The following is a 23,558-nucleotide window of genomic DNA, read 5'->3' on the forward strand; positions in this document are numbered from 1 at the left end:
AAAATGTTCATTTCACACAACTACTGATCAGTAAGTGGAGGAATAGCCTTTTTATGGATGTTATGAAATCCCGTTTCGAAAAAAAAAAAAACTTTGATAGCAGAGGATGGTTTCGATCCATCGACCTCTGGGTTATGGGCCCAGCACGCTTCCGCTGCGCCACTCTGCTACGTTGGACTTGGCGATTCCCAATGTTTTATGTAGCAAGTGCTTGCACAATATTCAAGTATTGACAAATATAAATCAGTTCTTTCTTGAAAATTGAAAACGCAATCAAAAGTGTCTTTAATTAACCAAACAAAAGTTCGACCACGAAGGGACTCGAACCCTCAATCTTCTGATCCGAAGTCAGACGCCTTATCCATTAGGCCACGCGGTCACGGCGAGATATAGTGTCAATATTTTATATAATGTAGATAACGTAGATACGAAGCTAACCCATGTAAGTACGTAAAATGCACGAATAAATCATCGAAAATAGGACATACCTTGTGCACGTTGTGGGAGCGTTTATTCAGCTGCAGATTGGAAAAACGGAGTCGGAGGACGCCATGTTGAGCTAGGAGGCGTGCACATTTACTTTAGGAGCACGGAACTCGTTTCAATTAAGTGCAATTAATTCCTCTCAAATATATTTATAGTATCTAATATAGGATTATTTATTGTGTGTGTATATGCAAACAACAAGAATGTGCACAGGGTGACAAAAGTTATTGTTTTAATTGACTGTTGTTTTAGTTTCAACAACTTGTTAAAGTCACTTGACTAAAACAAACAACAGGAAAATGATGTAAATCATTTAGTTGTCATGAAATCTTTCAATGGGGTCAAATTGACCCGCAAGAAAATCGGAGGGCATGTTGTACGACTTTCAATTACTTATGGCAATACATGAATAACAATGACTGCAGTGTAAGGCTTTATTATCATGGTTTTTTGTTGAGACAGTGGTAATAAGCTCAATCCAAAATATGAGTCACAATCATAATACAAATGGATAGTAAACGTAAAGCAATCAATAGATGGAATGACCCCGTATTAGTAAAAAAAAGAAATATACAGAGGTACAAGCAAAGAGGCACAAAACGATTCCAAGTGCAAAAGATGAAAGAAAAACACTGATTAAAAAGATCGCAGTAATATTTGTTGAAATGCATTCTAACTGGGGTTTGCTTCAAATGCACTTGATACATCACAGTCATTCTGTCTTATTTATTCAGAGCTTTTCATATTCTCTGACATTATTCCGTAAATGGATATTTTAAAAAAAAAATTCCATCCTTCACAACTTCTTATCGCACACCCTTAAAATGCTTAAAAAAAAACATTCATAAAGCTTTATACTATATAATGGCAAAAAGGCAGTCAAGTAGGCTGCAAAGCCTTGGTCTCAACATGCCTATCGTTAAATAGGTTGTTCAATGAAATACCATCATAAGATGATTCTTCAAAAAACAAACCATGCCAGTTACTACCTGATGGGACAAGCCTGATTAATTGAGCAAAGATTAAATGTGCTCAACCTGCACAAGAAGTACAAGAATTTCACATTACGCATTCTAAGAGTGATTCAACTCCCACTAAAAGTCAACAAGATGTCAGAATTGACAAGTAAAACATGAAAGCTTATTCATACATAAAAAAAATAAAATAAAAACTAGCACCATGGGGTCAACATGTTCTTTTTATAGAAATGCATTTCAAATACAACATGGTTTAACATAGCACATGTGTATTCATGTCAGTTGTGGATATAGTGGTGAGTTTTCAGGTTATAATGGAATACTTAGTTTACATTTAAGGTCACGTATAGTGTGCGGCGTAAAAATACGTCGTCACGCGGAAGCAGACGTCGTGCTCACTTACTGCCATGCTTTCATTGTAGAACATGAGTGTGCATGTAGGTTCAATATCATTTATTCCTGGGTTTTGCATTTTTTTCACTTTCTGGGTGCAAATTTGTATGAAATGAAACTAAAGGATTAGTCCCGCTCGTGTGACCGACCATAAGAACGGAATGCAAATGTCCGATTGTCCGATCCCTATTCTGTTGCCTTCTTTTTGGAGGAATTCTGAAGTACTATGTAAGCAAGACTTATGTAAATTGACAATAAGGCAACGAATCAGCAACTTGTGCTTTGTTCATGCTGCTAATTGCAGAAAGCACAACTATGGCGCCACACATCATCTTTTGAACTTGATTGAGGTTTCTATTCTATTGTGTGCCATTCCATTTTTCCTGATATTATTTTGCTGTTGGAATTGCGTAGCATTTTTAAAATATTGTAGGACTGGTCTGCCTTGGTGGAGGTTTTGCCAGTGTACTTTGTTATAAGACTAAAGATGACTACAGATTTTATTTTTAACCCCCCATTTGTAGTACTAAAGCAGGCAAGACGGACTATTGGATTTGGATCATGGAGTTACACAGCGCAGAAGCACAAACTACTGCCACTCTAAAAGCAGACACCTAACTATTTACTTGATTTGCCCGATTTGCCTGATTTGCCGGATTTTGTCGATTTAATCTCCATTTTGGTCTTCTGGATACGAGAGAATATCTCCTTGAAGAGAGCCTTGTACTCTGGAGCGTTCTGCCCCAGACGCTTATCCACCGCCTCCACTTGCTTGCCAATCATCTCGATGGCTTCCGGTGTGGACGGCGACTGGGTGGGAGTGGGCGGAGGAGCGGGGGCGCGGCCCATAGCGCAGTCTTTCATGGAAGGGTCTCGGGAAACGGGTCGGGAGGTCTGGACGCCGGCGTGGCAAAGGCTTTCCTCGTGGCGTCTGCATTTTCCCAGCAGCTCCTCGTATTTTTCCAGTAAGGCGTGGTACTGCTCGTCCACTTCCCTGAGGATGGACATCCCTCTCTTCCTCACGCTGTTGGCGTGAAGCGCGTAGCTTCCTCTTCTGCGGCCAGAGGCATCCCGCGCCACCATGGCGTTGAGTGCCGTGTCGCTACAGCTTTTTCTCACCGGGTTCGATTCGGGGAGAGCCTCCCCGTTCACGCCGCTTCCGCCCTCGGCCTCCTCCCGAACGCCTCCTCCCGTCTCGCCGACCTCCTCCTCCAGGAAGGTGTCGGTCTCCGGGGTGCGATTGAGGACAGTCTGGGTCAAGGTTACGCCGTCGTCCTCGTTCCCCAGAAGGAAAGTCCGGCTGCGGCGTAGCTGCTGTAGCTCTTGTAGCTCCACCTCCAGTTCCCGCACCCTGGCTTGGCAACTCTCAGCATCCTTGGATTCCAAAAAAGTCGTAAGATAAGCGGTAACACGAAAGAAATAGTGCCACAATCACCTGAACGCGTGTCTGCAGGCGTGAGAAGTCCGCGAGGAGCAGATGGCACTCCTTCTCCACACATTCTCTGCGTCCTCGCTCTGCCCGGATAGCCGTTCGCAAAGCTGACACGGCCTCTCTCAGGTGCTTGTTCTCCTCTTCGAAGGGCTGACGCTTGGGCTCCAAAGTAAAGCTTTCGGCCCTGCCCACCACAAACTCGTCTTCGTACCTGACGCGGTTAAAGTAGAAGCGAGCAGACAAGCAATGAGTGACGCAGAACCAACACGGGGCCGATCCAGTCGTGAGAGCAGCATACCTGGGTGCTGTGCAAAGTTCCCTCAGACAAGGGAAGGAGTGGATGGTCTTGCGTCGTTCCCTCTTCTCCCTTTTGACTCGGAGCTGTTCCACTGAGCGCAACTGCTCCACCTGGCGTGAAAGGGTCTCCACCTGATTCTGTAATGTCTCAATGATCCCGGTCAACCTGATCCGAAAGGCAGGAACGTATTGAATGGAATTCAATCGAGTAGAACGGTAACACGTTTGAATGAAAGTTTACCTCTCTATCTTTTGCTGCGAGACTTTACCGTCAGTCACGAGCGTTTGGTTGGTGTGTTCGAGCTCCCTCGCCGTACCATCCAGTTGCTCGTAGACTTTGGCGTGCTGTTCGTTCATCTCTCGAAGCACCTCCAGCTGTTTGGACAGGTACTGTGCGAGAAACACATACGGTTGATTTGATCTGTAGCAGATCTATCGCAGTCACTGTTTATTCCACCTCAATTTCGTGCACTTGCTCTTCATTGGTGATGTACATCTGCTGCAGGGAGTCCTCCAGCTCCTTGTTCCTCTCCAGCAAGGTCTTTCCTAGCTCTGCAGCCAGGTGGAGGTCTATAAACGAGAAAGATTAAGATCACGGTGGAAGAAATAGATGCCTCAAATGATCGAGGACCTCAACCAAGTCATTGGAAGCCCTTGAAAGTCAAAGACAAAAACATTCTTAGCATCTCTCCATTTGTCCGTTTCTCTTTCGAGAGTCAAACAGCTGAAAGCAAAAAAGACAAAAGAGGAAGTAGATCAATCAATACTAATAATTACATTAGAAAATATTGCAATGTCTGGACAGGCCTGAAGCATCAAATGTCAAATGCTCAAATTAATTTCCTGCGTGATTCTGCGAATTCCTGCGATTGAATATCTTAATATATATAAAAAAAAAATACAGAAAAGGTGCGTTTCTTGTCCCTGTTAGTTTCTTCCAAAGGCAATATGACTACGTGTCACCCCAGTGACTGGAATGTGGAAAACAAGACATCTTCTGTTCCTCCTCTCGTGTGATGCAGGCATTCATTTTGTTGGATAGATCAACAATTATATCGATATCTGCCTTAATCGTGATGTTTAAGGTGAGATCTACATTACTCTGTGCTTGCTCCAACACTTCAACTTGAACTCATTTGCCCATTCTTAGCATTTGCTTCCTGGAATTCAGCCAGTAGGGAAAACACAATAGGCCCAAACAAAGATGCATGCAAATGACTGTTGTTTTCCTGCTGTTGGAGCTGTAACGTGAGCTACCATAACATCAGGAATTACAATGGCTCACACTAAGTTTGGCTACTTTGAACTTTGCGTACACAGTCATTTGTGCAGTGTGTGAGCCAAAGTAAGACAAATCCAGCACAAGTTCACCCACCTTCAGAAATATATTATTCGGATGACTTGGCACAGTGAGTGAGCAACAAAAAGGAGACTGCAAATCAGCTAAGTGGCATTGTCATTGGTGTTAATAACAGCAAGTTTTCATCTGAGATGGCTTTGTGTGGATCTTTCATTTCCAAATATCTTTCATTTGATTTCAAGCACAGATTTATCCAATGCAAGTACAAGATACTGGAATTCACCATTTCCAGCTGAGCAAATGCTCCACTTGGCAACCGTTCAGTGCTTTGTTGTGGGAAAAACACAGACACTGGCTGCTTTTAAGACATGTTTAGGACTATGCCACTAAGAAATACAATGTGCATGACATTGAGTCTTTGGAATGCGAGTGCCACTGAGCAACGTCACCGACCGGTGGCCGGCTGGCCGGCTGCAGCCGCTTCTTGCCAGGATGCTGCCTGCGGATCTTACCTTGCTCCAAGTCCCGCTGGTCGTACCAAGGCTCTTCTTCCTCGGTAACGAATTCGTCCATTGTGCCCGAGTTTAGCATGGGTGAAGATATGAGACAGCGACGAGATCCCTCTGAATTCTGCAAGAAAGCCGGCCAGGCATGCAGGCAGGGCTGCCTTTGTGGATGTTGCTATTTCCTTCCTCCGTCACTCCCTCATCCCCCACTGCCCATCCCGATGTGTGCTGCAGAGACGTGGCAGTGCAGTGGAGTGCAGTGCAGTGATGTTGCAAGAGGAACACTTCCTGTCATTGCGCTCAGGCCAGCCTATCTCCACATGAAATGAAATCAGCCTCCACTTAGTTTGCGAACATCTGCGTTACGGTAAGGCGCTGAGAAAGCTCTGCGAGAGCCAATTAAAAATAAAAATAAAAAAAGACATAAATCCACGTAAATGAAGTGATGACCAAGAAATTATATTTCAACATCCATGTGGTATTGTTGAAAACAATAGTTTTGCATAAATGTTTCAAAATGATTTTATTTTAGAATGCAACTTGGGCTCTTAATACAACTTCCGGTGCGGCACCTGGACAGCCTTGACTTATTTTTTTATTCTTTACAGATCATGTACATCAATTTAATATTGCTAATAATAATTGACGTTATAGCTTAATTAAGCCCGTATTTACGTGTTTCCAGTAAATATAATCAACATTATTTCTATGCAACGGTTATTTTAACACATTGCTGCCCTCTTGTGGCTGTCATCGGGTATTGCCTTATAAGACGACAACAACAGGAGGTAAACACGACAGGATGTAAGTGCTAAGAGAAACTAGCACTTTGCTTTCTGCAACCGCAAGCGACTCCAATCCTATGGGACGTTGGACACAAGAAAAAGACACACAAGGCGGAAGGGAAATCTCACATACGAGCGAGCGAGCGAGCGAGCGACCCACTGCAACAATCGGAGTTTCAGTCGCCTGCCCGGAAGTTGTAGCATTTGGGACAAACGAGCTTTGAGCGTTTTTTTTTTTCTTTCTGTTTGTCCTCACCATCACTTGGCTATAATCATCTCGTAAAAGTGCATTTCAAAGAAAAACGTTTTAACTTTGAAAACTACTGTAGATTTCAATCATGTGAAAACAAAAGCATTAGCAGCCATTTGCAGAAATATGACACAAATGCCGTCCTTGCAGACATAAAGTCTTGAATTATGGAAAAGAAGGAGGCAGAAGAGGTCCCCTGTTGTTCTGCCACTAACAGTGGAGCTAGTAGTTTGAGTCTTCCTGCGAGCAGGGGACTGTACGGACTTGGTCTCGGTTGTGTGCCTTGCCCAACAGCACCTCGAAGACTGCCGTCTCTTCGAAATCGGGATCTGACACTTGGAGGTGCCCTGAAGAAAACAAAGGTACGAAGTATTGCTGTGAATACCTTTCAAACATCGGGTTGCTTCATGTCACCTTTTCTGTCTCTCTCTTTTCTCCCAAGAAAACCTTTGAGCCAAACGTCAATGCTGTGAGGAAAAGCAAAGATGAGTAAGTGGTCATCATTCAAGATGGCTAAAGTCCAATATCATCGAATTTTTTTGTGTTCTGTAAAAAAAAAAACACTGGTCAAAAGCACATTTGGTATCTTTGACACTCATTAAAAAAAGGCATTTTGATTGTTTTGAGTATATTCACAATCAGTGGCAAAAATCCAGTCGAGATCTAAAAAATGGTTGACCGGTGCATTTACCTGCTTGGAATCCATCATTCCAGATTAAAGGAAGAGATCCAAGTGATGCCAAAAAGAGAGAGGAAACAGAAGGATGCTAAAAGAAGAGAGACCAGAAGCAGGAGGAAAGAGAAGCCACAGACCATCCAGTCTCACTCCATCTTTGAACAGGGTCCTGCTGACACACCGCGCAAAACAGGTGCTTGTCTATTGCCACATTGTGTCTTTGCTGCACCTTTCACAATTTTCATCTGCCAGGCTGGGGCGGTGCTGCTTCTGCTGCTGCTTCTACTTCTGCTGCTGCTGCACAAGTGTGTGACACCACCAAATCTCCTAAATGTAAACCTATCAAAGAGGAGCCGCAAGACTATGATGAAGAGGAAGATGAACTCCTCAGAATACTACAAAGAGATGATGTGAGTTCAAATCACACCAAATCCTAAACTAGGATCACGGCAGTGATTTTGTAAATTCAATTTTGGCTTTCACGAGAAAAAAAATAAAAATAATTCTCAACATTGTTTATGATTGCATGTGCTTGGCCAGTTCATATGCGATCCCACGTTGAAGAATGACGCCAAGCTGAAACCTATCCAGTTACCTCTTGGTCAGACGAGCACATGTAAGAAAAGCAACCTCGAAATAAACATCGGATCCCTATTTCATGATTTGATCCTGCTCTTGTTTTAAAGCAAGCCAAGAGAAACGTCTTCTGCAATCGCCATCCAGTGGACTTAAAACCGAATACAACGGAGAGCAGCCATCTTTGGTGGAGATACTGCACAATCTCTGCCTGTCTGGAGAGGAGGAGCTCTTCTTCATGCAGTTACCTGACTGTATGCCCGTGAGAGCGCAAAAAACCCAACCGAGATTTGAGAAAGCCAAGGAGAAGAAGCCTCTGCATGGGAAAGCACAAGTGAGTCAACAAGGTGCATTTCTATTCCTATCAAGGAATCCCATCCGTCCCTCATCCATAGTTTGCCGTGTCTCTCCAGGAGTCTCCTTCGGCGAAGAGCTCACCTGGGCTGGCAGAATTCCCCGAGGGATTTCTGGGGAAACTCCAAATACGCAAGTCCGGAAAGGTGGAGATGAAGCTGGGCGACATTGTCATGGACATCACGAATGGATCTGCTTTGTCATTCCTTCAGGTAATTCAATTTGTGTGTTTGTCAGGGAAGTAATATTAATGAATTTATGTATTTTTTCTTCAGCAACTGGTGTCTGTGAATCTGTCCGGCAGTAAAACTGGAGACATGATGGTGTTAGGAAACATCAAACATAAACTGGTCGTATCTCCAAATTTCCAAACTTTATTGGAACAATTACCACAAGAGCAACAAGGATCCTGATCATCTCATCAGCAGATGACGATGACAGCACGAGGGTTTTATTGACGTAGTTTTTCATTGATCTATTAGGCAGCTAATAAGCCCCGAGTGCTAGTTTGAATAAACAATCGTCAGTTATGTCCTGTTTCCAATATTTATTATTGACATGTTATAAATGTTTGAAAAAAACATGTTGTAAATATTTAAAAAAGGGGTTTGAAAATGGTTCAGATGTATTTTTCTTATGATTCCAATTTGTATCCTTTTAGTAATTGAATGACTACAAATACAAATTTGGAAGTTGTTTAGGTGTGAGCTAGAATTATTCCACTGCTTTTTACTTTTTTTTGCCATGCTATGGTTTTCAATAGCAGTTACGCAGTTAAAGCGACGAGGTCAAAACGTTTGTATAGTGAACGGTTCTTTTTGTCACGTATTGAAATGTTTTGTATGTACTCTGCTCATGTTGAACAGTTTCAGTGTAGGCACTTGTTAAAAGTTTTGAAAATATTGACTCCAATTATTCAAAAAATGGCGGTGAAATCTTAAACAGTTGTGCACTTCATAAATATAATTGATCATTTTCCTGCCAGAGAATTTTTTTTGTGTTCTTCCCCCTTTTTTTCCTCAATGCAGGTGTCAGGTCGATGTCATTTGACATAACAACACAAAGTGGATGTCATTTTTTATTTAAAAAAAATACAAAAAGGACGGTAATGCTAATAATGTATAAATCCTAAGAGTATGTTCTAAATAAATGTGATTCCAGAAAGTGAAGCCTGTACAGCAAGAAAGTTGATGATGTTTCCAGCCTTTAATTTCTGCTGAACCGCAACAATTTTTCTGCAACTCCAAATGAGAGGAGAAACCAACAAAACACAGACCTGTGTTAGTAGTAGTCTATAACACTTGGAACATAAGATTCCGCTAAAAAAAGAAAGATTAAGTCTTTTTGGCAGCTTTTGCAACAGTGCTTTTTGTCATCTTAGCAGTTCTTGATTTGGCTTTGGGGGTTAGCTTCTTGACGACTGTTTTCTTTTTTTTCTTGGCCTTTTCAGCTTGTGCAGCCTGTCGCTTCTGGCTGGAGATAGTCTTGTCTCTGAGCAGGTCATTTCGTCCAATTTCCATCATGTGCTCTTCCCATGACTTGATCTCATTCTTGTAGCGGATTTTATCATCCTCGGCCAGCTGTGTATAGACCTGGAACAATTGATACATTTTGTGCACAACAATTCAAATTGGCCACAGAAAAGAAATATTTTTAGAATCAATAAGGCCCACCTGCTTCTGATTTCCCAAAAGATTTTTCCATTCATCATACAGAATCTTCATCTTTGTCTAAAACACAACACATGAAATACAAATTCATCATGACGTGTTCCAAAAAATAAACGAGTAAGCATGCACACAAATAAAATAGTTGGTAATACTAACCTGTGTGTTTGCTCCTTTGGTTTCCTCAAAATGTTCGGACATATAGATGTTGAATGCCGAGCGAGGACGTTTTGGCTTCCCCATAGTGGTTGCTTCCTAAATCACATCAAAAATATTCAAGCAGTAAAGTCATCTTTTCGAGCATTCTGATGAATATTGTTCTTCTCGTTGACTGAAAATGACATCAGAGTCATCTTACCCTCTTTTTGCGGATGGCCTTCCTCCTGGCCAACCTGTCCCTCTTCTCGATGACTTGTTGCTCGATCTGCGCCGGGGTCAACTGCTCCTTGTAGCGCTGTAGCTCTTTCTTAAACTGTTCATTGTCCCGCAGAAATGCCTCTTCGTACGACTTCGTGGAAAATAGCAATCGGGCCATTACGTCCACTGACTTTCACATTTGTACATATTGTATTACGGCTGAACCATTTCAAAATATAAATGATAAAATATGATCAGATGACTTTCAAGGATTACAATTCCAGTGTGGCGATGATGAACTACCTGCTTTTGCTCTGGTTTCATTACTCTCCACTCCTGGGCAATCTTGCTGACGATATCGATTACTTTGACGTCTAAAGAAAACATCATCATGAGAAAAGATGCACATGCTGCTCAGTGAGATGATTGGAGATGTTACCTGGGTTCTGACTTGCGAGGATTGGCTTCTGCTGCATGACGTATCTCATGTATCCATTGAGAGGCTTCTTTGGACGCTCATTGGCTTGGGTGGACAAGCATTTGACTTGGTTCCTGTACGCGCTACGGACGACGACTCTGGTAGACCAAAGATACAAATATGACTATTTACTGGACTTGAATAGCCAGCCCTGCTGGAAACAATCACAGTGCAGCTCAGCCACTGCTATGGACTTCCTGGCTAATGAGTGAAGGTCAAAACACAAGGAGCAACTTCCAGCATTGAAAAGGAGCATTTTGGAGGATAGTTCAGTCATTTAGACTTCAACTGTTGCATTTGGATCATTCAGTCAAGTATTATTGTGCAAATTACCCCCACAACCAAGAAATGCACAATCTTATAAAGTTTCCCTTGTGATATAATTTCAAATAGTTTCGGAAAGAATCATATTGTAGTGTTCTTACTCATATGTAAACATTGTCAAATACTGCACTAATCATGCAAACAAACAAAAAATCATTTTATGAATAAAGGTTGCTGCACATAATACAAGCAATGATTGGGCTATTGTTAGCTTTGTCGCCAACTGCAACATTATTACTTCTCCTAAAAGCTCCTCGAGTACAAAGTTAGTTGAAGCAAAGTGATCTACCTTGCAAGAGTGTTTGTGCAAGTGAAGAAATTGAAGGACTTGGCCAGAAGACTGACACTTGCAGTCACTAAACCGAACGGAGCCATGCCGGCGTTCTTTGCACCTACAATGTCGTCGGGTGGATCAATAAAAAATCAAGAGCAAATAATTCCAATACGATTGGATTATTCATGCATGCGATATCCTTCAGTCCTGCACACATGCAGCACAACAATCTGCAGCTAAAGGCGCCTTTAGTCAGCCCCGGTGGATTGTGGGTAGCAACTAAAATTTGTTGTAGCGCCACCGAGTGGACTGGAGGATAAAACAATGAGCGTACATGATAAATGCTTCTTTTATGACTATCGAATCCATTTCAGACTAAAGACATTTTTATTCGAATTATTTTCTCCAACACATTGCACCAACCAAGTATCTATATTTGTTTTATGAAAAATAGCATTACAATGCCATAAAAAGACATGATTCCATTCAAGTTTAACAAATAGAAGCAAGGTACTTGAAGAAAAGGTCATATAAAATGTTATGAACAGCATTTAAAAAAAAAAGAATAATAATCCAGTAGCCTCATTTTTGACAAAAAAAGCAAGAACTGTTCTGATTGGCTCAAAGTTCCTCGGGAACGCGACGCTTCCTGGTTAACTACGAATGGAGCCATCGTCCTGTTTTTAAACCTGAGCTGCGGTGGGATCGCAATGTCACACGGCAAGGATTGCAGCTTGCTTGTCGCCGTCGTGCTCTACCTGTGCGTGACCGCCACATGTCCATTTCCATCTTTGGATCACTTAAAAGCGCAAGCCAGCGACAAGACACAGGGCAGAGCTGTGGTCGGGCTGTTGAGACGCCTATTGGGGAACCGATCCACAGAGTTCATCATCCTGGTGAATAGGAGCCTCTCCAACGACAGCCTCGATGTGTGTGAGCTGAAATCCACGAGAAACAACAAGATAGTCGCGACGGGCAACACTGGAGTGTCTGTGGCCTCGGGGCTTTATAATTACTTGAAGTATTTCTGCAATTGTCACGTTTCCTGGTCCGGTGATCAGTTGGATCTGCCCCGTCCTCTTCCCAAAGTCTCCGGTGTCCTCCGCATCAATACTCAGCACAGGTCAGTGACCCGAGCCGTGTCCTCTCTCTGTCAACACACCCACACGTGCATGGGGACGGACAGACAGACGGATGCCAAATAAAAAGTTTGATTGACCTTGTGGCTTGTGTTAATCATTTGTAACTAAGACCAGTAGTTGACTGATAACTTGGATTTGCTGTTGCTAGAAACTGGTCGTAGTTAACGCAATGAAAGAAAATGCTTTTAAATAAAAAAAGAATGAAACAGCAGGTTTTCAGCTCATTCATATTAGCTTCGAGGCTTCATATCAAAAGTATTTCTTTATTTGCACTTTACGCAGCACCTTTTTTTTTTAAATATATATAAATCTTGATAGCAACACGTTTGGTCGGTGCCACTCTTATCAGCTCTATCATGGAAATGTTTTGCAACTGAGAAGATGATAATAAAAACACATGGGTGCATGACAAATAGAGCATTGTAACTCATTGTGTTTGATTGTTCACTATGTCCTTTTTAAAAGGAGCATTTCTCTCAATTAACTGTTGTAAATTAGAGCCGCATCAGCTCACCCCAGTTATGTCATGTGCACAGACTGAAAAAGCCATGTGAAGCATAGCAAAGTGTGCCACTATTTTGATTTCCCATCACCGACTTGATGCTTTTCATCCCGGGCTCGTTAGAAATCTTGTTTGTCCTCGGGGAGTCGCTGATAGTGTGGTGTGCCATGATGTAGCTTTTGTTTTAAGGTCAAAGTTGAGTTGACTTTGGGTACTGGAAGGGAACAATTTTCTGACAGTGAAAAGCTAATTGCTTACATTCTAGGTGTCTGGGGTTATTGAACATCTCCATTTTGGAAGATTTGATCGAATATACAGTGGAAGATCTCCAACTAAATGGAATCTGTTCCAGGGTTTCCTATTGATTGTCCACTTTTGCAGCCTGTAGCAATTTCCCCACATTCCTGTGGTCCTCAGCGCCCCTCTTTCTCTCTCTTTGACGTACGTCACCGTTTTTTGCCGCTCAAAGGCTTCGGCATCATCAGAGGTGCCCTGACAAGTTCTGACAAAGGAGGGAGGGGCTTTCTTATTGTCAACGATGAGTAAAAAGAAAGATTCAGCATCTTGCGTTGACATGACCTTTGCTCTGTGTCCAGGTTCCGCTACTATCAGAATGTCTGCACCGCTAGCTATTCGTCCGTGTGGTGGGACTGGCCAAGGTGGGAGAGGGAGATTGACTGGATGGCACTTAATGGGATCAATCTTCCATTGGCTTTCACTGGTCAAGAGGCCTTGTGGCAAGAGGTAGGAGCAAACAAGTTTCTTCATCTTGGTCTCTTCAATGTCAAATGTTTGGAATGCACCTTTTAGGTTTACCGCGCTCTTGGTTTAAACCAATCAGAAGTGGAAGAATTCTTTGCCGGCCCGGCATTTCTGGCCTGGAACCGCATGGGAAACATGTTCAAGTTTGGTGGACCTCTGCCGCAATCCTGGCATGTAAACCAGCTGACCCTCCAAGTACTGTGACCCTTATCTTCGTCAATAAACATACAAATCAATGTGATGGATAAAAAGTAGTGTTCAGTACAGGGTTAAAACGTTTTGCCCTTACAGCTATGTTTGGAACTTATATTTAACATACAGCAACATCTACTGGGTTCGTTGTGATTAAAATTCCTGATTATTATTATATATATATATATTTTTTTTTTTTTGCAGTTTAAAATCTTGGCGCGCATGAGATCATTTGGGATGATTCCAGTGCTGCCAGCCTTCTCTGGGAACATCCCCAAAGGAATCCTCAGGTTAAAAAAAAAAAAAGATTTCATCTTTTTCTGCCATTGTGAACAGTTCTTAGTACTATCGTTGTTACATTTTTAGATACTGTAAAAAAATGATTCAACATTTTAAAAATTGTACCCGTGTTTTTGCACAGTAATTATAAAAGAGGTGTGTAGACTTTTTACATGTATTAAAATGGTAATAATGTATTTTATTAAGCTGTTTTTAGATTTGTTACTATAGTTGCTTTTTAGGAAACTAGTTGCTTGAGAAGTCGAAAACTTGCACTAAGTTGCTGCGCTTGCTCGGTTGAGCCACCCGCACATTTCAAAATAAAAGCACCCGATTCAGAATAAAAGCTTAGCATATTTATCATATTTTCTTTTGACTTTCCCCAGTATGTTCTATAACTTGTTTTTTTTTAAATTTCAGGTTGCATCCAGAGGCAAATGTAACAAGACTAGGGCCTTGGTCTCATTTCAACTGCAGCTTCTCCTGCTCCTATATGTTGGACCCGAGGGACCCGCTTTTCCTGCGGATTGGTTCCCTCTATCTCTCCCAGGTGATCAAACAATTTGGGACAGATCACATCTACAACACGGACACCTTCAATGAGATGATTCCGCCCTCCTCAGAGCCCGCTTACCTGTCAGCAGTCAGTCGATCCGTCTTTGCCTCAATGACCGCCGGTGAGTTTTCAATTTTCTGGGATGCAGCTATATGTGCCAGAATCATATAATAATAATAATAAAGTGCTTTCACAACGGCTTTGGCGGTAACAAAGCGCTTTCCAAAAAACAGGTCATGCTTAACCATTTGGAACTGTATTTTGCTCAACTGAACTGGAACTTTGGGGAAAAAAAAGGGCTTGAGTGTGTGAACTTTAGTTTGTAAGATTATAGCCAATGTTAATTTGTTGTTATTTTCAAGTACAATTAATTGTCCCAGTTTCGGGACTCCCAGTTGACAAAACCTTCCAAAAGTCCCCTACTGAGTTCAACATTTCACCCATGTTGTCGAACAGTCCCTTTCTTGTTCCTCATGAAAATGTTTTTTTTTTGTCTCCATAGTTGATCCTCAGGCAGTTTGGCTGATGCAGGGTTGGTTGTTCTTTAGCGCTGGCGATTTCTGGAAGCCTGCCCAGATCCAGGCCCTACTACACGGCGTGCCACTTGGACGGATGATCGTGCTGGATTTGTTTGCGGAGACGGAGCCAATTTTCTCCTCCACTGAGTCTTTCTACGGACAGCCTTTCATCTGGTGCATGCTGCAAAACTTTGGCGGCAACAGCGGTCTCTTTGGCACAGTGGAGAGCGTCAACCGGGGGCCCTTCAAAGCCTCGCGTTTCCCCAACTCCACCATGGTCGGCGTGGGTCTGACGCCCGAGGGCATCGAGCAGAATCCCGTCATGTACGAATTCATGAGCGAACTGGCGTGGCGCAAGGAGCCCGTCAACTTGGTCAAGTGGGCGTCTCTGTATGCTCTGCGTCGTTACGGCACCACGCAAGAGAGTCTGATCGCCGCGTGGAGACTCCTGTTTTCCAGCGTCTACAATTGCACCGTGCCGCATTATCGAAATCATAACCACAGCCCGCTGGTGCGCCGGCCTTCTCTGCGCATGCAAACCGACCTTTGGTACGACCCCGCCGACTTGTTGGAAGCGTGGAAACTCCTCATCCAAGCGGCTCCTTCTCTTATGTCCAAGGAAACGTTCCGCTACGATCTGGTGGATGTCACCCGGGAGGTCTTACAAGTTCTAACCACCAAGTTCTACCTGGATATCGCCGATGCCTTTCATAAACAAAAGTTGCCAGAACTGCTGGTTTCAGCAGGGGTGCTCATATACGACCTTTTGCCAGAACTCAATCGTTTACTTTGCAGCGATGGGAATTTCCTGTTGGGAAAATGGCTGGAGCGGGCCAAATCTTTAGCCATTGATGAGGAGGAGGCCCAGCTTTATGATATGAATGCCAGGAACCAGCTGACTTTGTGGGGCCCCAATGGTGAAATCCACGACTATGCCAGCAAGGAGTGGGGAGGCCTCATGGAGGACTACTACGCCCAACGATGGGGCCTTTTTGTCCAAACGCTGGTGGAGTGTCTGGACAGTGGACAGCCATTTAAGCAAGATGCCTTCAACCAGGCCGTCTTCCAGGTAGAAAAGGGATTTATTTATAATGGTCAAAAGTACCCCACAAAGCCTCAAGGTGACACGTACGAGATCACCCGTAGGATCTTCCTAAAGTATTACCCACTAGCCTTGAAAACCTTGAAAAGACTTTAATGATCAACAGAGACTACATTTTTGATCAACGAAGAATGAGGAAAATGATCCAACAAAATACATGGACACAGAATCTAAATAGAAATAAAATCTGCCTGCCCCTTGTCAAATTATAATTCACCATCTTTTGGAATGCTGAGTTCTTTTATTTGAAACAAAATTAATTCATGTTTGATTCTGGCCATCAGGAAAGCAGGTCAAATGTATGCAATACACATTCCAGAGATGACAGTTTGCTGGGGGGGTTGGTATAAATATTTTTCACGGCTGCCGTAAAGGAGTGAAAACATGTTTTGCGACAGTACGGAATTGACATTGGATATCGTCACTCGAAGTAGTGATGTGCATTCCAGTTCTTTTAAGTGAGTTGAATCTTTAGAATCAGTTCACTCAAAATATTCGTTCAAACGAATTGTTCAACAAATCAACCCCACACACACACACACACACACTGACCCTTTTTATATATATATATATATATATAAATCAAATAATCAAAAATCATGGTCTAAACTTCCCGGAAAGTGGAGTGATTTGTTCACTCTCGTTCACTGAAAGGATTCGTTCTTTTAAACGAATCGTTCACTCCCGAGCCAACACTAATGCAACACTATGCTGTGTCCCACGCGTTTACGCTGAATTAATGGTTGACGACTGTCGTGTTTCGCCCTCTTGATCAAAAATACTTTCATTTGGAGTGTTTTGCTCATTTTTGACTGTTGGAATTCTTCGGAATCTGCAATTGGACGAAAGCGTTTTCGTAATTCCGGTACGTTTTACTCTACGTTTGTGTAGTCTGCTTTCGGGTTTGCTAATGGGAGCTGCACACCACTCAAAAGTTCAGATCGCGTTCCACAAGACTCAACAGCTCCATGTGAAAAGAGGAACGGGGCTTCTTGTAAATAGCTCAAGTTGACTGGAAATGGGATAGTTTGACTTTATATAGACGTTGACTCGAGTCAATATCCCAATCGGAATGGCTCAATATGATGTAACCGCTGCTACTGACTAGTTCATTCGCGTCGTTTTGGATCCCAGCATGCCTTTATTTTGAAATCCCTCAGCGGAAATCGTACACGGTTCACCTTTGATCGACGCTGTCAGGAAGTGGGATGTGGCCAGATTGTATTTATGCTGCCGATCAAGATATGAAAATCATTGAATCAGCGCGCCTCGGGAGCTCTGCTTCACAGCAGGTCACAGTAGGGATAACGCTTTTGCCCTACGTCCCTCAAGTCGCTACCGGGAGTCGCAAGGAGCGAACGGAGCCGCTGTGTCTTTGCTATCGTCTGGATTGGAGCACTTCCCTAAAGACTTGACAACCTCACGCCCAAACACTTGATTGCAACTGCATCCAGGGCGTTGCTTACGTAATAAGTATGTGAATCCATACGGTGACTTTCAAGAAATACATGTATTTTGCTTGAGGACGAAGATTACTGGGCCTCGTCGTTTCTCCCAAATGTCAGCAAGTCACCATCACCAAGTGATGATGGAGTCCTCTTTAGCTCTCGGTAGACTGGACCTGACTTCCGCTGTGGGGGTCAACATGACCCCGTGCATCTCTCCCGCTGCCTCCACCAAAGAAATGAGCGCTCACCGGACAATTGGAACACAAGGACCGGCTCACTTGAATGGCTGCGTGCCGCTGTCACATCAGGTCGCAGGTCACAAGTATGGAGTGGATAAAGTGGGTAAGTACAGGTGCACCCCCCCAAATGTGAATTCAATTCTGTTGCAAGAAGTATTTGAAGAAGGTTAGGACTTTTTAAACTTTGGTAAAAATGGACCAATCCATACTCAATATCTCATCCTATAGAAATACATATTCAACAGAAAATCATCTTTAGAGCAATGAGGTGACGCAGACAAACACGCGTACTAAATCGAAAATGTGGTTTCATAATTTAGCCAAGTATGGTTTGGCACCTCATTTCAAGAGAAATGTCCTATGATTTATTATGAACTGCGGTCTTGCTACCTGTTGAAACAAAGCAGCATGATTTGATCTTATCTTGTTGTATTTCTAAGCTGGCTCTTACTCCTAATCATTAACCCATAGCTCACATCAAGCAGGCTTTGCTGTGTTGAACAAATAGTGGAATCCTGCTCATCTTGTAGAGCTGCTGACTGAACACAATAAGTGCTCCTCCCATTGCTCGTTTGTTACATATACTACATTGACCGCCATAGGCGCTAGGCATTGTTCAAACTTGCTCAATTGGAATCCAACGTAGGGCCGTTTCAAGATTGATTGAAGCGCCAGTTGAAATTGAAAAATAAACAATAAAACCGCTATTACTGCTTTGGTATGTAAAGAAATGTAATATGAGACTGCATATAGGATATTTGTCATGTTCTACATGACTGAATGGGCACCTAAAGTCATTTCATTTCATCAAGCTTTTAATAGCACTGGGAAAAGCCATCAATGCTTACCTTTGGACTTCCGCTTGATGTCTTGTATCCCTTGTTTAACCTGGGGAAAAAAACACACACTATGATTTCAAATATTTCAATACATTTGGAGTGTAGTTGCATACTGTAAATAATGTGAATAAAGCCATCAAGTTTTCTTTTTTCTTTTTTTACTTTTAGTAAAATAAACCCATTGTAAGTGTTATCAACTGAAGCCATAAAGTAATAAATCATTTCCCGCGGTTCCTATGTAAACTTAATCTCAAACATATCCAGAATATGTTAAAGATCTGCATTTTCTTCCCACACAGTCTTTCAGCATGTAGTTCTAATCGTAGGAGTAATCAAAGCACTTTTTTTCCCCCCAGCAGCTGCTTGCATTACTCATACCTCGCTCATAGTAATATTGCACAGCGATTTCTATGCACGTCACCCGGGATCAAAAAGGAAAATATGTTGCTTTGTCACAAACATTGAGCTGCAGTCTGGTGGAGGCTCCATGCCCCATTATAGAGCACACATTCCCAGGCTGGCTCCATTCAACTTGATATATTGTGTCTTATTTTACAAGCTGTGGAGGAGGAAAAAAAAAAAAAAAAAGAAACCAACCAAATAGAACCGTTTGTAGCGCAAATGTCATGCAAGTGTAAAAAAAATCAAATCAAATTGAGCACTAAGCAACTATCTTTTATCCATCCATCCATTTTCCGTGCCGCTCCCCCAATATTTCTGAACTACTTTGTTTGTTGAAGGCATTCTGCAGCATCCTGATGGAACAGTCCTGAAGCAACTGCAGCCTCCACCTAGAGGACCAAGGGAGATGCAATTTTACAGCATGGTAATATTAATGTGCATGGAAAAAAAAAAAGAAAGATATTCTATTTGGCTGGGTTGTTTTTTGTGATTAGGTGTATGCAGAGGATTGCTGTGACCCATGTCTTCTTGAGCTCCAGACACATCTCCCCAAATATTACGGCACCTTGTCCTCTCCTGATGCACCTAATGGTACGGAAGTCATTTTGCACATCTGCTTGTACAATACAATACAAGTCGTCAAGATTGTCTGTGCCTGTTACCGCCTCAGACCTGTACATGAAGCTGGAAGATGTGACTCGACACTTCGTCAAGCCGTGCATCATGGATGTGAAGCTGGGCCAGCGGAGTTACGATCCATTCGCCTCGCAGGAGAAAAGGGAGCAACAGATCAGAAAATATCCACTCATGGAGGAGATAGGTTTCCTGGTCCTTGGCATGAGGGTCAGTTCTGAAGTCTCAAATAGTGGATTAGTTGAAGAACACCATATTTAAAACATTTGTCTGATTTCAAATCAGAAATAGATGCAGAATGATGCGTGCCAAGTGACACACCATGATATTATCTGATTACTGGATCAACGTGGGTGGGAGTGTCCAGGAAAGACTGATAGTACATCTTATCTTTTTATAAGGATGCAAGTGAAATATATTGAAAACATTTATCACTTTGTTTCCGTTCCCTTCCGTTTGTTTGTATCGTTAGCATATCCTGTTTGCTTTAAGATAGCCTCAGTATACAAACAGTGCAAAATGTTCATTCAATGTGTAGTACATTAAGTTCTTTTTTTTTTTTTTTTTTTTTTTTTTTTCTCCCCCCTGACAGGTTTACAAGCTGTCCACTGACACTGTTGACACATTTGACCAGCACTATGGAAGGGGACTGTTGAAGGACACCATTAAAGATGGTATGTTTGTGTGTCATCATTATTTTCTGTCATCCTAACAAGTCCTAACTTTACATGGTGTCGTCTCTAGGCTTGGCGAAATTCTTCCACAACGGTGTTTGTCTGAGGAAGGATGCCGTAGTAGCCAGCATTCGCAGAGTACAGAATATCCTCCACTGGTTCGAGTCTCAGCGTCAGCTAGTCTTCTACGCCAGCTCTCTTCTCTTTGTCTACGAGGGCATCCCCTCCTCGAGCACCTTCGGCCTCATCGCCGCCGACAGCCCGGCCGCCGCGGGCGAGGACGAAAGGAGCCGGGAGGTCGGGGACAAGAATGAAAAGATGGCAGAGTACAACAACAACAACAACATTCAGCCCCGCCGTTGCGCCCGAGACTCCATTTTCAGCAATCACAGGAAAGGCGGCCTCCAACTTCGCCCCAAGACTCGCCTTCAAGGTAGCGGCCGAGACGCCGCAACTTTAGGGACGCCGCCGTGCCAACCGGTATCCGTCGAGCAAGACAACTCCACGTGGTTGTCCCGGCAACCGCCAAACGGAAACGGAAACAAATCCCAACGTGAAGGCAAGGGGGAGGATAGAGAGAGCGACAAGAGCGGCGGCAGAGAGGCGGATACCGTGCGAGGTGGAGGCGAGGCCAGCCAAGGCAACGCGCAGGTGGAGGTCAAGATGATCGACTTTGCCCACGTTTTTCCCAGCGAGAGCCCCGATCACGGCTACATTTACGGCCTCAAGCACCTGCTGAGCGTTTTGAAGCAGATACTCTCTGACGACGCTTAGAATGGTCCTCGCCGTCCGCTCTCGGAACCACCCAGACGGGTCGTGTGATGTGTCCACGTTTCTGGTTTTTCACAGAGGTTCCATGCAGGAAGCAATCCCTTGAAGGCATTTGGACCCTCTGCCATCAGTTGCTGGGTACACTCCAAAATGTGAGCCCACTTTGCCCGTAATCCATTTGAAATGCACTGGATTTGACAAGTCTATTTTTATATTGAGCCCACTGAGAGAAGAAGAGAAAAAAATAACTGTTAGGTATGTGTTGTATATCAGAACATCTCAAATCCTGAGTGAGCCAGAGATTTTTCTGTATTGTTTTTACCATAGTAACTATTTGATACTATTTATAGCAGTTTTGGATTTGTGCTGAATGGTGTGGATGCTGAGAGAAGCTTTCACTGCCATAACGCATCAAAATATGACTTTTTTTTTTATTATTTTTTTTTTTTTTTATAAAAACACCTTAAAAATGATTACTTCCCAAACACTTTTTGACAAATATGAAAACTGAAAATGCTAAACTGGCAGTATGGGTAAAAAAAAACAAATGTTTCCATCCCCAAAAAGTTGTCCCACCCCCCAAAACACTCTTCGATTCCATTTGAATTTGGAAGAGATGTATTATTATTATTTTATTTTATTTGTATACCACAAGAATGCTTTCTGGAATATTAACATAAATCAGCTTTTATTATGAACTGGCATTTTTGCTTATTTCTTTTGGTGCGTAAACATCTCTCAGCATTCACATTCGGTTTTTGAGGGAATTTCTATTTTTGAAATAATGAGTAATAAAAGGTAAGTGTCTTTCCAAGTTCTAACCTGCATAAATAACTCTAGTGTTACCGTGTATGTCAATATTAGCCAAGATTGTATAGTGATGTGTCATTTCCGCTTGTGCCGTTATTTCCATCCGACATTAGGTTACCATAGCAATACTGGCATGGATTTGGAATCCAAGAAAGCACTTTGATTGACCCTGAAAAAATACAAATCCTCTCGTTGAACTGGATTTCAGTGTAAAGTGGATTTCCAACAACTCTCCCAACTGGAACTTGAGTTGCTTGAATGTCGTCCTCCTTCGTTAAAAATGCCATTCGATTTCTTGACATTGTGGCTGTGTCATGTTGTCTTTTTGTTGAATCCAATGTCAACAGGGATGTAACTCAGGTATTGAACACCAAGAATACATGCCATTGCCAGCCAGACGATCCTCGTGCTGTGTTTGAGTCCACGTCAACGGTTTATCGCCATCGACGACAATCGTGGCTTTGTCATGTCGTGTCATCGTCGTGTCATTGAGGCTTCGCGCCTAGTTCTGATCCAAGGTATCAGGTTAAGATCATAAGTTCAAGTTTTAAGATTGTAGACCTGATCAATGGGACGTGAATGGAGAAAGACTGCAAAGAAAGGCCTTTGGTTTGTTTGCGTTACTTGTTTTGGGCATTGGATGCATGTTGGAAGTCATGGCTACCTTTTCTGTCCTGTTTGACTCCCATTTAGAGTTGTGTCATTTTTCGAGAAGTTTCGGGCCTGGTCAATGGACTGACAGTGCAAATATTTCACACACATTGGATGATATTAATCGAATTAAATGCAATGATTGACGGACGAATGATGCAACCCAAAGTGAAAAGGGGCACCAAAAAAACAACAACCTCAAACTCCTTCAAATTCAGTTCTTTAACTTTGTTGTATCTTGTTGGTCGTCTCACCAAGAATATAACGCTTTTTTTTTTTTGTTTAGTTTTAATTTTTCTTTTAAATTGCTGCTAATCGTTTCTTGACACTATAACTGGCTCCTTATTGTGTTTCAATATGGCAGGCTGCATTATACATTTTATTTGATCCGTAATGAACTGAATTGTTTGCAATTGTTTCTAAATACTAAAGAATACTTTAGATGACTAAAGTATATTTCTTTTTTTGTGATCAGAATCATATTTTTTGAAGTCCTATTTCATGTTTACACGCATTATTTTCCTGTAACTGCCATATGTATCGTCAATGACTTATTTTGTGTTTTGAACATCATCTTTCGTTCATTCCGGCAGCTTCATTTTGCTTGTAAGCTAACAAATGTCATATCATACAGATTTACACAGGGAATCATGAATCAAATATTTTTGTTGAATGACAGTAATGCAACTTGTAACCCGTGTGTAAAGTCTGATAATCAGGCTTTGGTACTAAAGCAGGCACTTTTTTCCATGAATATAAATTGTTGACTTAACATTCAATAAAAACGATCACATCTGAATACATCTTTTGCAGATATCACATTATGTTTGTGCTTCAAAAAAATGTATTGTCCAAACTGTCAATTTTAGGGATGGTGTGTTGAATATAATAAACTTTTAGTTTCTA

At 42.4% G+C, this 23,558-nt stretch overlaps 5 protein-coding genes, 1 long non-coding RNA gene and 2 other non-coding genes across 8 annotated transcripts; 3 read left to right on the forward strand and 5 right to left on the reverse strand.

Moving 5' to 3' along the window:
* Positions 1 to 97: 97 nt before the first annotated feature.
* trnam-cau (transfer RNA methionine (anticodon CAU)) lies at positions 98 to 169 on the reverse strand. The gene has a single exon. It is a non-coding gene; the product is annotated as a tRNA-Met (tRNA).
* Positions 170 to 306: 137 nt separating this feature from the next.
* Positions 307 to 379, reverse strand: trnar-ucg (transfer RNA arginine (anticodon UCG)). The gene has a single exon. It is a non-coding gene; the product is annotated as a tRNA-Arg (tRNA).
* A 520-nt stretch (positions 380 to 899) lies between these two features.
* Positions 900 to 5,709, reverse strand: LOC147039143 (cerebellar degeneration-related protein 2-like). The gene is made up of 6 exons (XM_085904707.1): positions 5,398 to 5,709; positions 4,043 to 4,155; positions 3,827 to 3,975; positions 3,587 to 3,751; positions 3,292 to 3,499; positions 900 to 3,230 (listed from the first exon to the last, which is right to left on the reverse strand). The coding sequence occupies exons 1-6, from the start codon at positions 5,474 to 5,476 to the stop codon at positions 2,475 to 2,477; spliced, it is 1,470 nt and encodes a 489-aa protein (XP_085760833.1). The 5' UTR covers positions 5,477 to 5,709; the 3' UTR covers positions 900 to 2,474.
* Positions 5,710 to 5,968: 259 nt separating this feature from the next.
* LOC147039144 (uncharacterized) lies at positions 5,969 to 7,252 on the reverse strand. The gene is made up of 3 exons (XR_015063455.1): positions 7,118 to 7,252; positions 6,841 to 6,972; positions 5,969 to 6,773 (listed from the first exon to the last, which is right to left on the reverse strand). It is a non-coding gene; the product is annotated as an uncharacterized LOC147039144 (long non-coding RNA).
* LOC147039145 (DNA-directed RNA polymerase III subunit RPC4-like) lies at positions 6,135 to 9,548 on the forward strand. Its single transcript, XM_085904709.1, has 8 exons — positions 6,135 to 6,788; positions 6,869 to 6,915; positions 7,141 to 7,295; positions 7,355 to 7,512; positions 7,643 to 7,718; positions 7,789 to 8,012; positions 8,092 to 8,244; positions 8,308 to 9,548. Exons 1-8 carry the CDS (start codon positions 6,594 to 6,596, stop codon positions 8,443 to 8,445), a joined length of 1,146 nt encoding a protein of 381 aa, XP_085760835.1. The 5' UTR covers positions 6,135 to 6,593; the 3' UTR covers positions 8,446 to 9,548.
* On the reverse strand, positions 9,097 to 11,446 carry tfam (transcription factor A, mitochondrial). Its single transcript, XM_085904710.1, has 7 exons — positions 11,148 to 11,446; positions 10,496 to 10,632; positions 10,360 to 10,430; positions 10,058 to 10,207; positions 9,859 to 9,954; positions 9,706 to 9,762; positions 9,097 to 9,624 (listed from the first exon to the last, which is right to left on the reverse strand). The coding sequence occupies exons 1-7, from the start codon at positions 11,231 to 11,233 to the stop codon at positions 9,367 to 9,369; spliced, it is 855 nt and encodes a 284-aa protein (XP_085760836.1). The 5' UTR covers positions 11,234 to 11,446; the 3' UTR covers positions 9,097 to 9,366.
* A 308-nt stretch (positions 11,447 to 11,754) lies between these two features.
* On the forward strand, positions 11,755 to 16,391 carry naglu (N-acetylglucosaminidase, alpha). The gene is made up of 6 exons (XM_085904706.1): positions 11,755 to 12,255; positions 13,373 to 13,520; positions 13,587 to 13,733; positions 13,935 to 14,020; positions 14,430 to 14,686; positions 15,068 to 16,391. The coding sequence occupies exons 1-6, from the start codon at positions 11,843 to 11,845 to the stop codon at positions 16,279 to 16,281; spliced, it is 2,265 nt and encodes a 754-aa protein (XP_085760832.1). The 5' UTR covers positions 11,755 to 11,842; the 3' UTR covers positions 16,282 to 16,391.
* A 126-nt stretch (positions 16,392 to 16,517) lies between these two features.
* Positions 16,518 to 23,557, forward strand: ipmkb (inositol polyphosphate multikinase b). Its single transcript, XM_085904708.1, has 6 exons — positions 16,518 to 17,975; positions 19,452 to 19,537; positions 19,608 to 19,704; positions 19,784 to 19,956; positions 20,339 to 20,420; positions 20,491 to 23,557. Exons 1-6 carry the CDS (start codon positions 17,744 to 17,746, stop codon positions 21,192 to 21,194), a joined length of 1,374 nt encoding a protein of 457 aa, XP_085760834.1. The 5' UTR covers positions 16,518 to 17,743; the 3' UTR covers positions 21,195 to 23,557.
* Position 23,558: the final 1 nt, after the last annotated feature.

The sequence above is a fragment of the Syngnathus leptorhynchus genome, chromosome 22 (assembly GCF_054491065.1).
Source record: "Syngnathus leptorhynchus isolate UIUO chromosome 22, UIUO_Slep, whole genome shotgun sequence".
In the NCBI taxonomy this organism is placed as follows: Eukaryota; Metazoa; Chordata; class Actinopteri; order Syngnathiformes; family Syngnathidae; genus Syngnathus; species Syngnathus leptorhynchus.

Coding starts and splice junctions, on each gene's coding strand:
- LOC147039143 (XM_085904707.1), bottom strand. CDS start 5,476: ATGCTAAACTCGGGCACAATGGACGAATTCGTTACCGAGGAAGAAGAG. Junction 3,752..3,826: donor TCGCAGCAAAAGATAGAGAG/GTAAACTTTCAT, acceptor CTTTCGGATCAG/GTTGACCGGGATCATTGAGA. Junction 3,231..3,291: donor GCCTGCAGACACGCGTTCAG/GTGATTGTGGCA, acceptor TTGGAATCCAAG/GATGCTGAGAGTTGCCAAGC.
- LOC147039145 (XM_085904709.1), top strand. CDS start 6,594: ATGGAAAAGAAGGAGGCAGAAGAGGTCCCCTGTTGTTCTGCCACTAAC. Junction 6,789..6,868: donor GTGCCCTGAAGAAAACAAAG/GTACGAAGTATT, acceptor TTTTCTCCCAAG/AAAACCTTTGAGCCAAACGT. Junction 7,513..7,642: donor GAATACTACAAAGAGATGAT/GTGAGTTCAAAT, acceptor GTGCTTGGCCAG/TTCATATGCGATCCCACGTT.
- tfam (XM_085904710.1), bottom strand. CDS start 11,233: ATGGCTCCGTTCGGTTTAGTGACTGCAAGTGTCAGTCTTCTGGCCAAG. Junction 9,955..10,057: donor AGGCCATCCGCAAAAAGAGG/GTAAGATGACTC, acceptor GATGTGATTTAG/GAAGCAACCACTATGGGGAA. Junction 9,763..9,858: donor CCAAAGGAGCAAACACACAG/GTTAGTATTACC, acceptor GTTGTGTTTTAG/ACAAAGATGAAGATTCTGTA.
- naglu (XM_085904706.1), top strand. CDS start 11,843: ATGTCACACGGCAAGGATTGCAGCTTGCTTGTCGCCGTCGTGCTCTAC. Junction 13,734..13,934: donor TAAACCAGCTGACCCTCCAA/GTACTGTGACCC, acceptor TTTTTTTTGCAG/TTTAAAATCTTGGCGCGCAT. Junction 14,687..15,067: donor CTTTGCCTCAATGACCGCCG/GTGAGTTTTCAA, acceptor TTGTCTCCATAG/TTGATCCTCAGGCAGTTTGG.
- ipmkb (XM_085904708.1), top strand. CDS start 17,744: ATGTCAGCAAGTCACCATCACCAAGTGATGATGGAGTCCTCTTTAGCT. Junction 19,538..19,607: donor AGATGCAATTTTACAGCATG/GTAATATTAATG, acceptor TTTTGTGATTAG/GTGTATGCAGAGGATTGCTG. Junction 19,705..19,783: donor CTCTCCTGATGCACCTAATG/GTACGGAAGTCA, acceptor TTACCGCCTCAG/ACCTGTACATGAAGCTGGAA.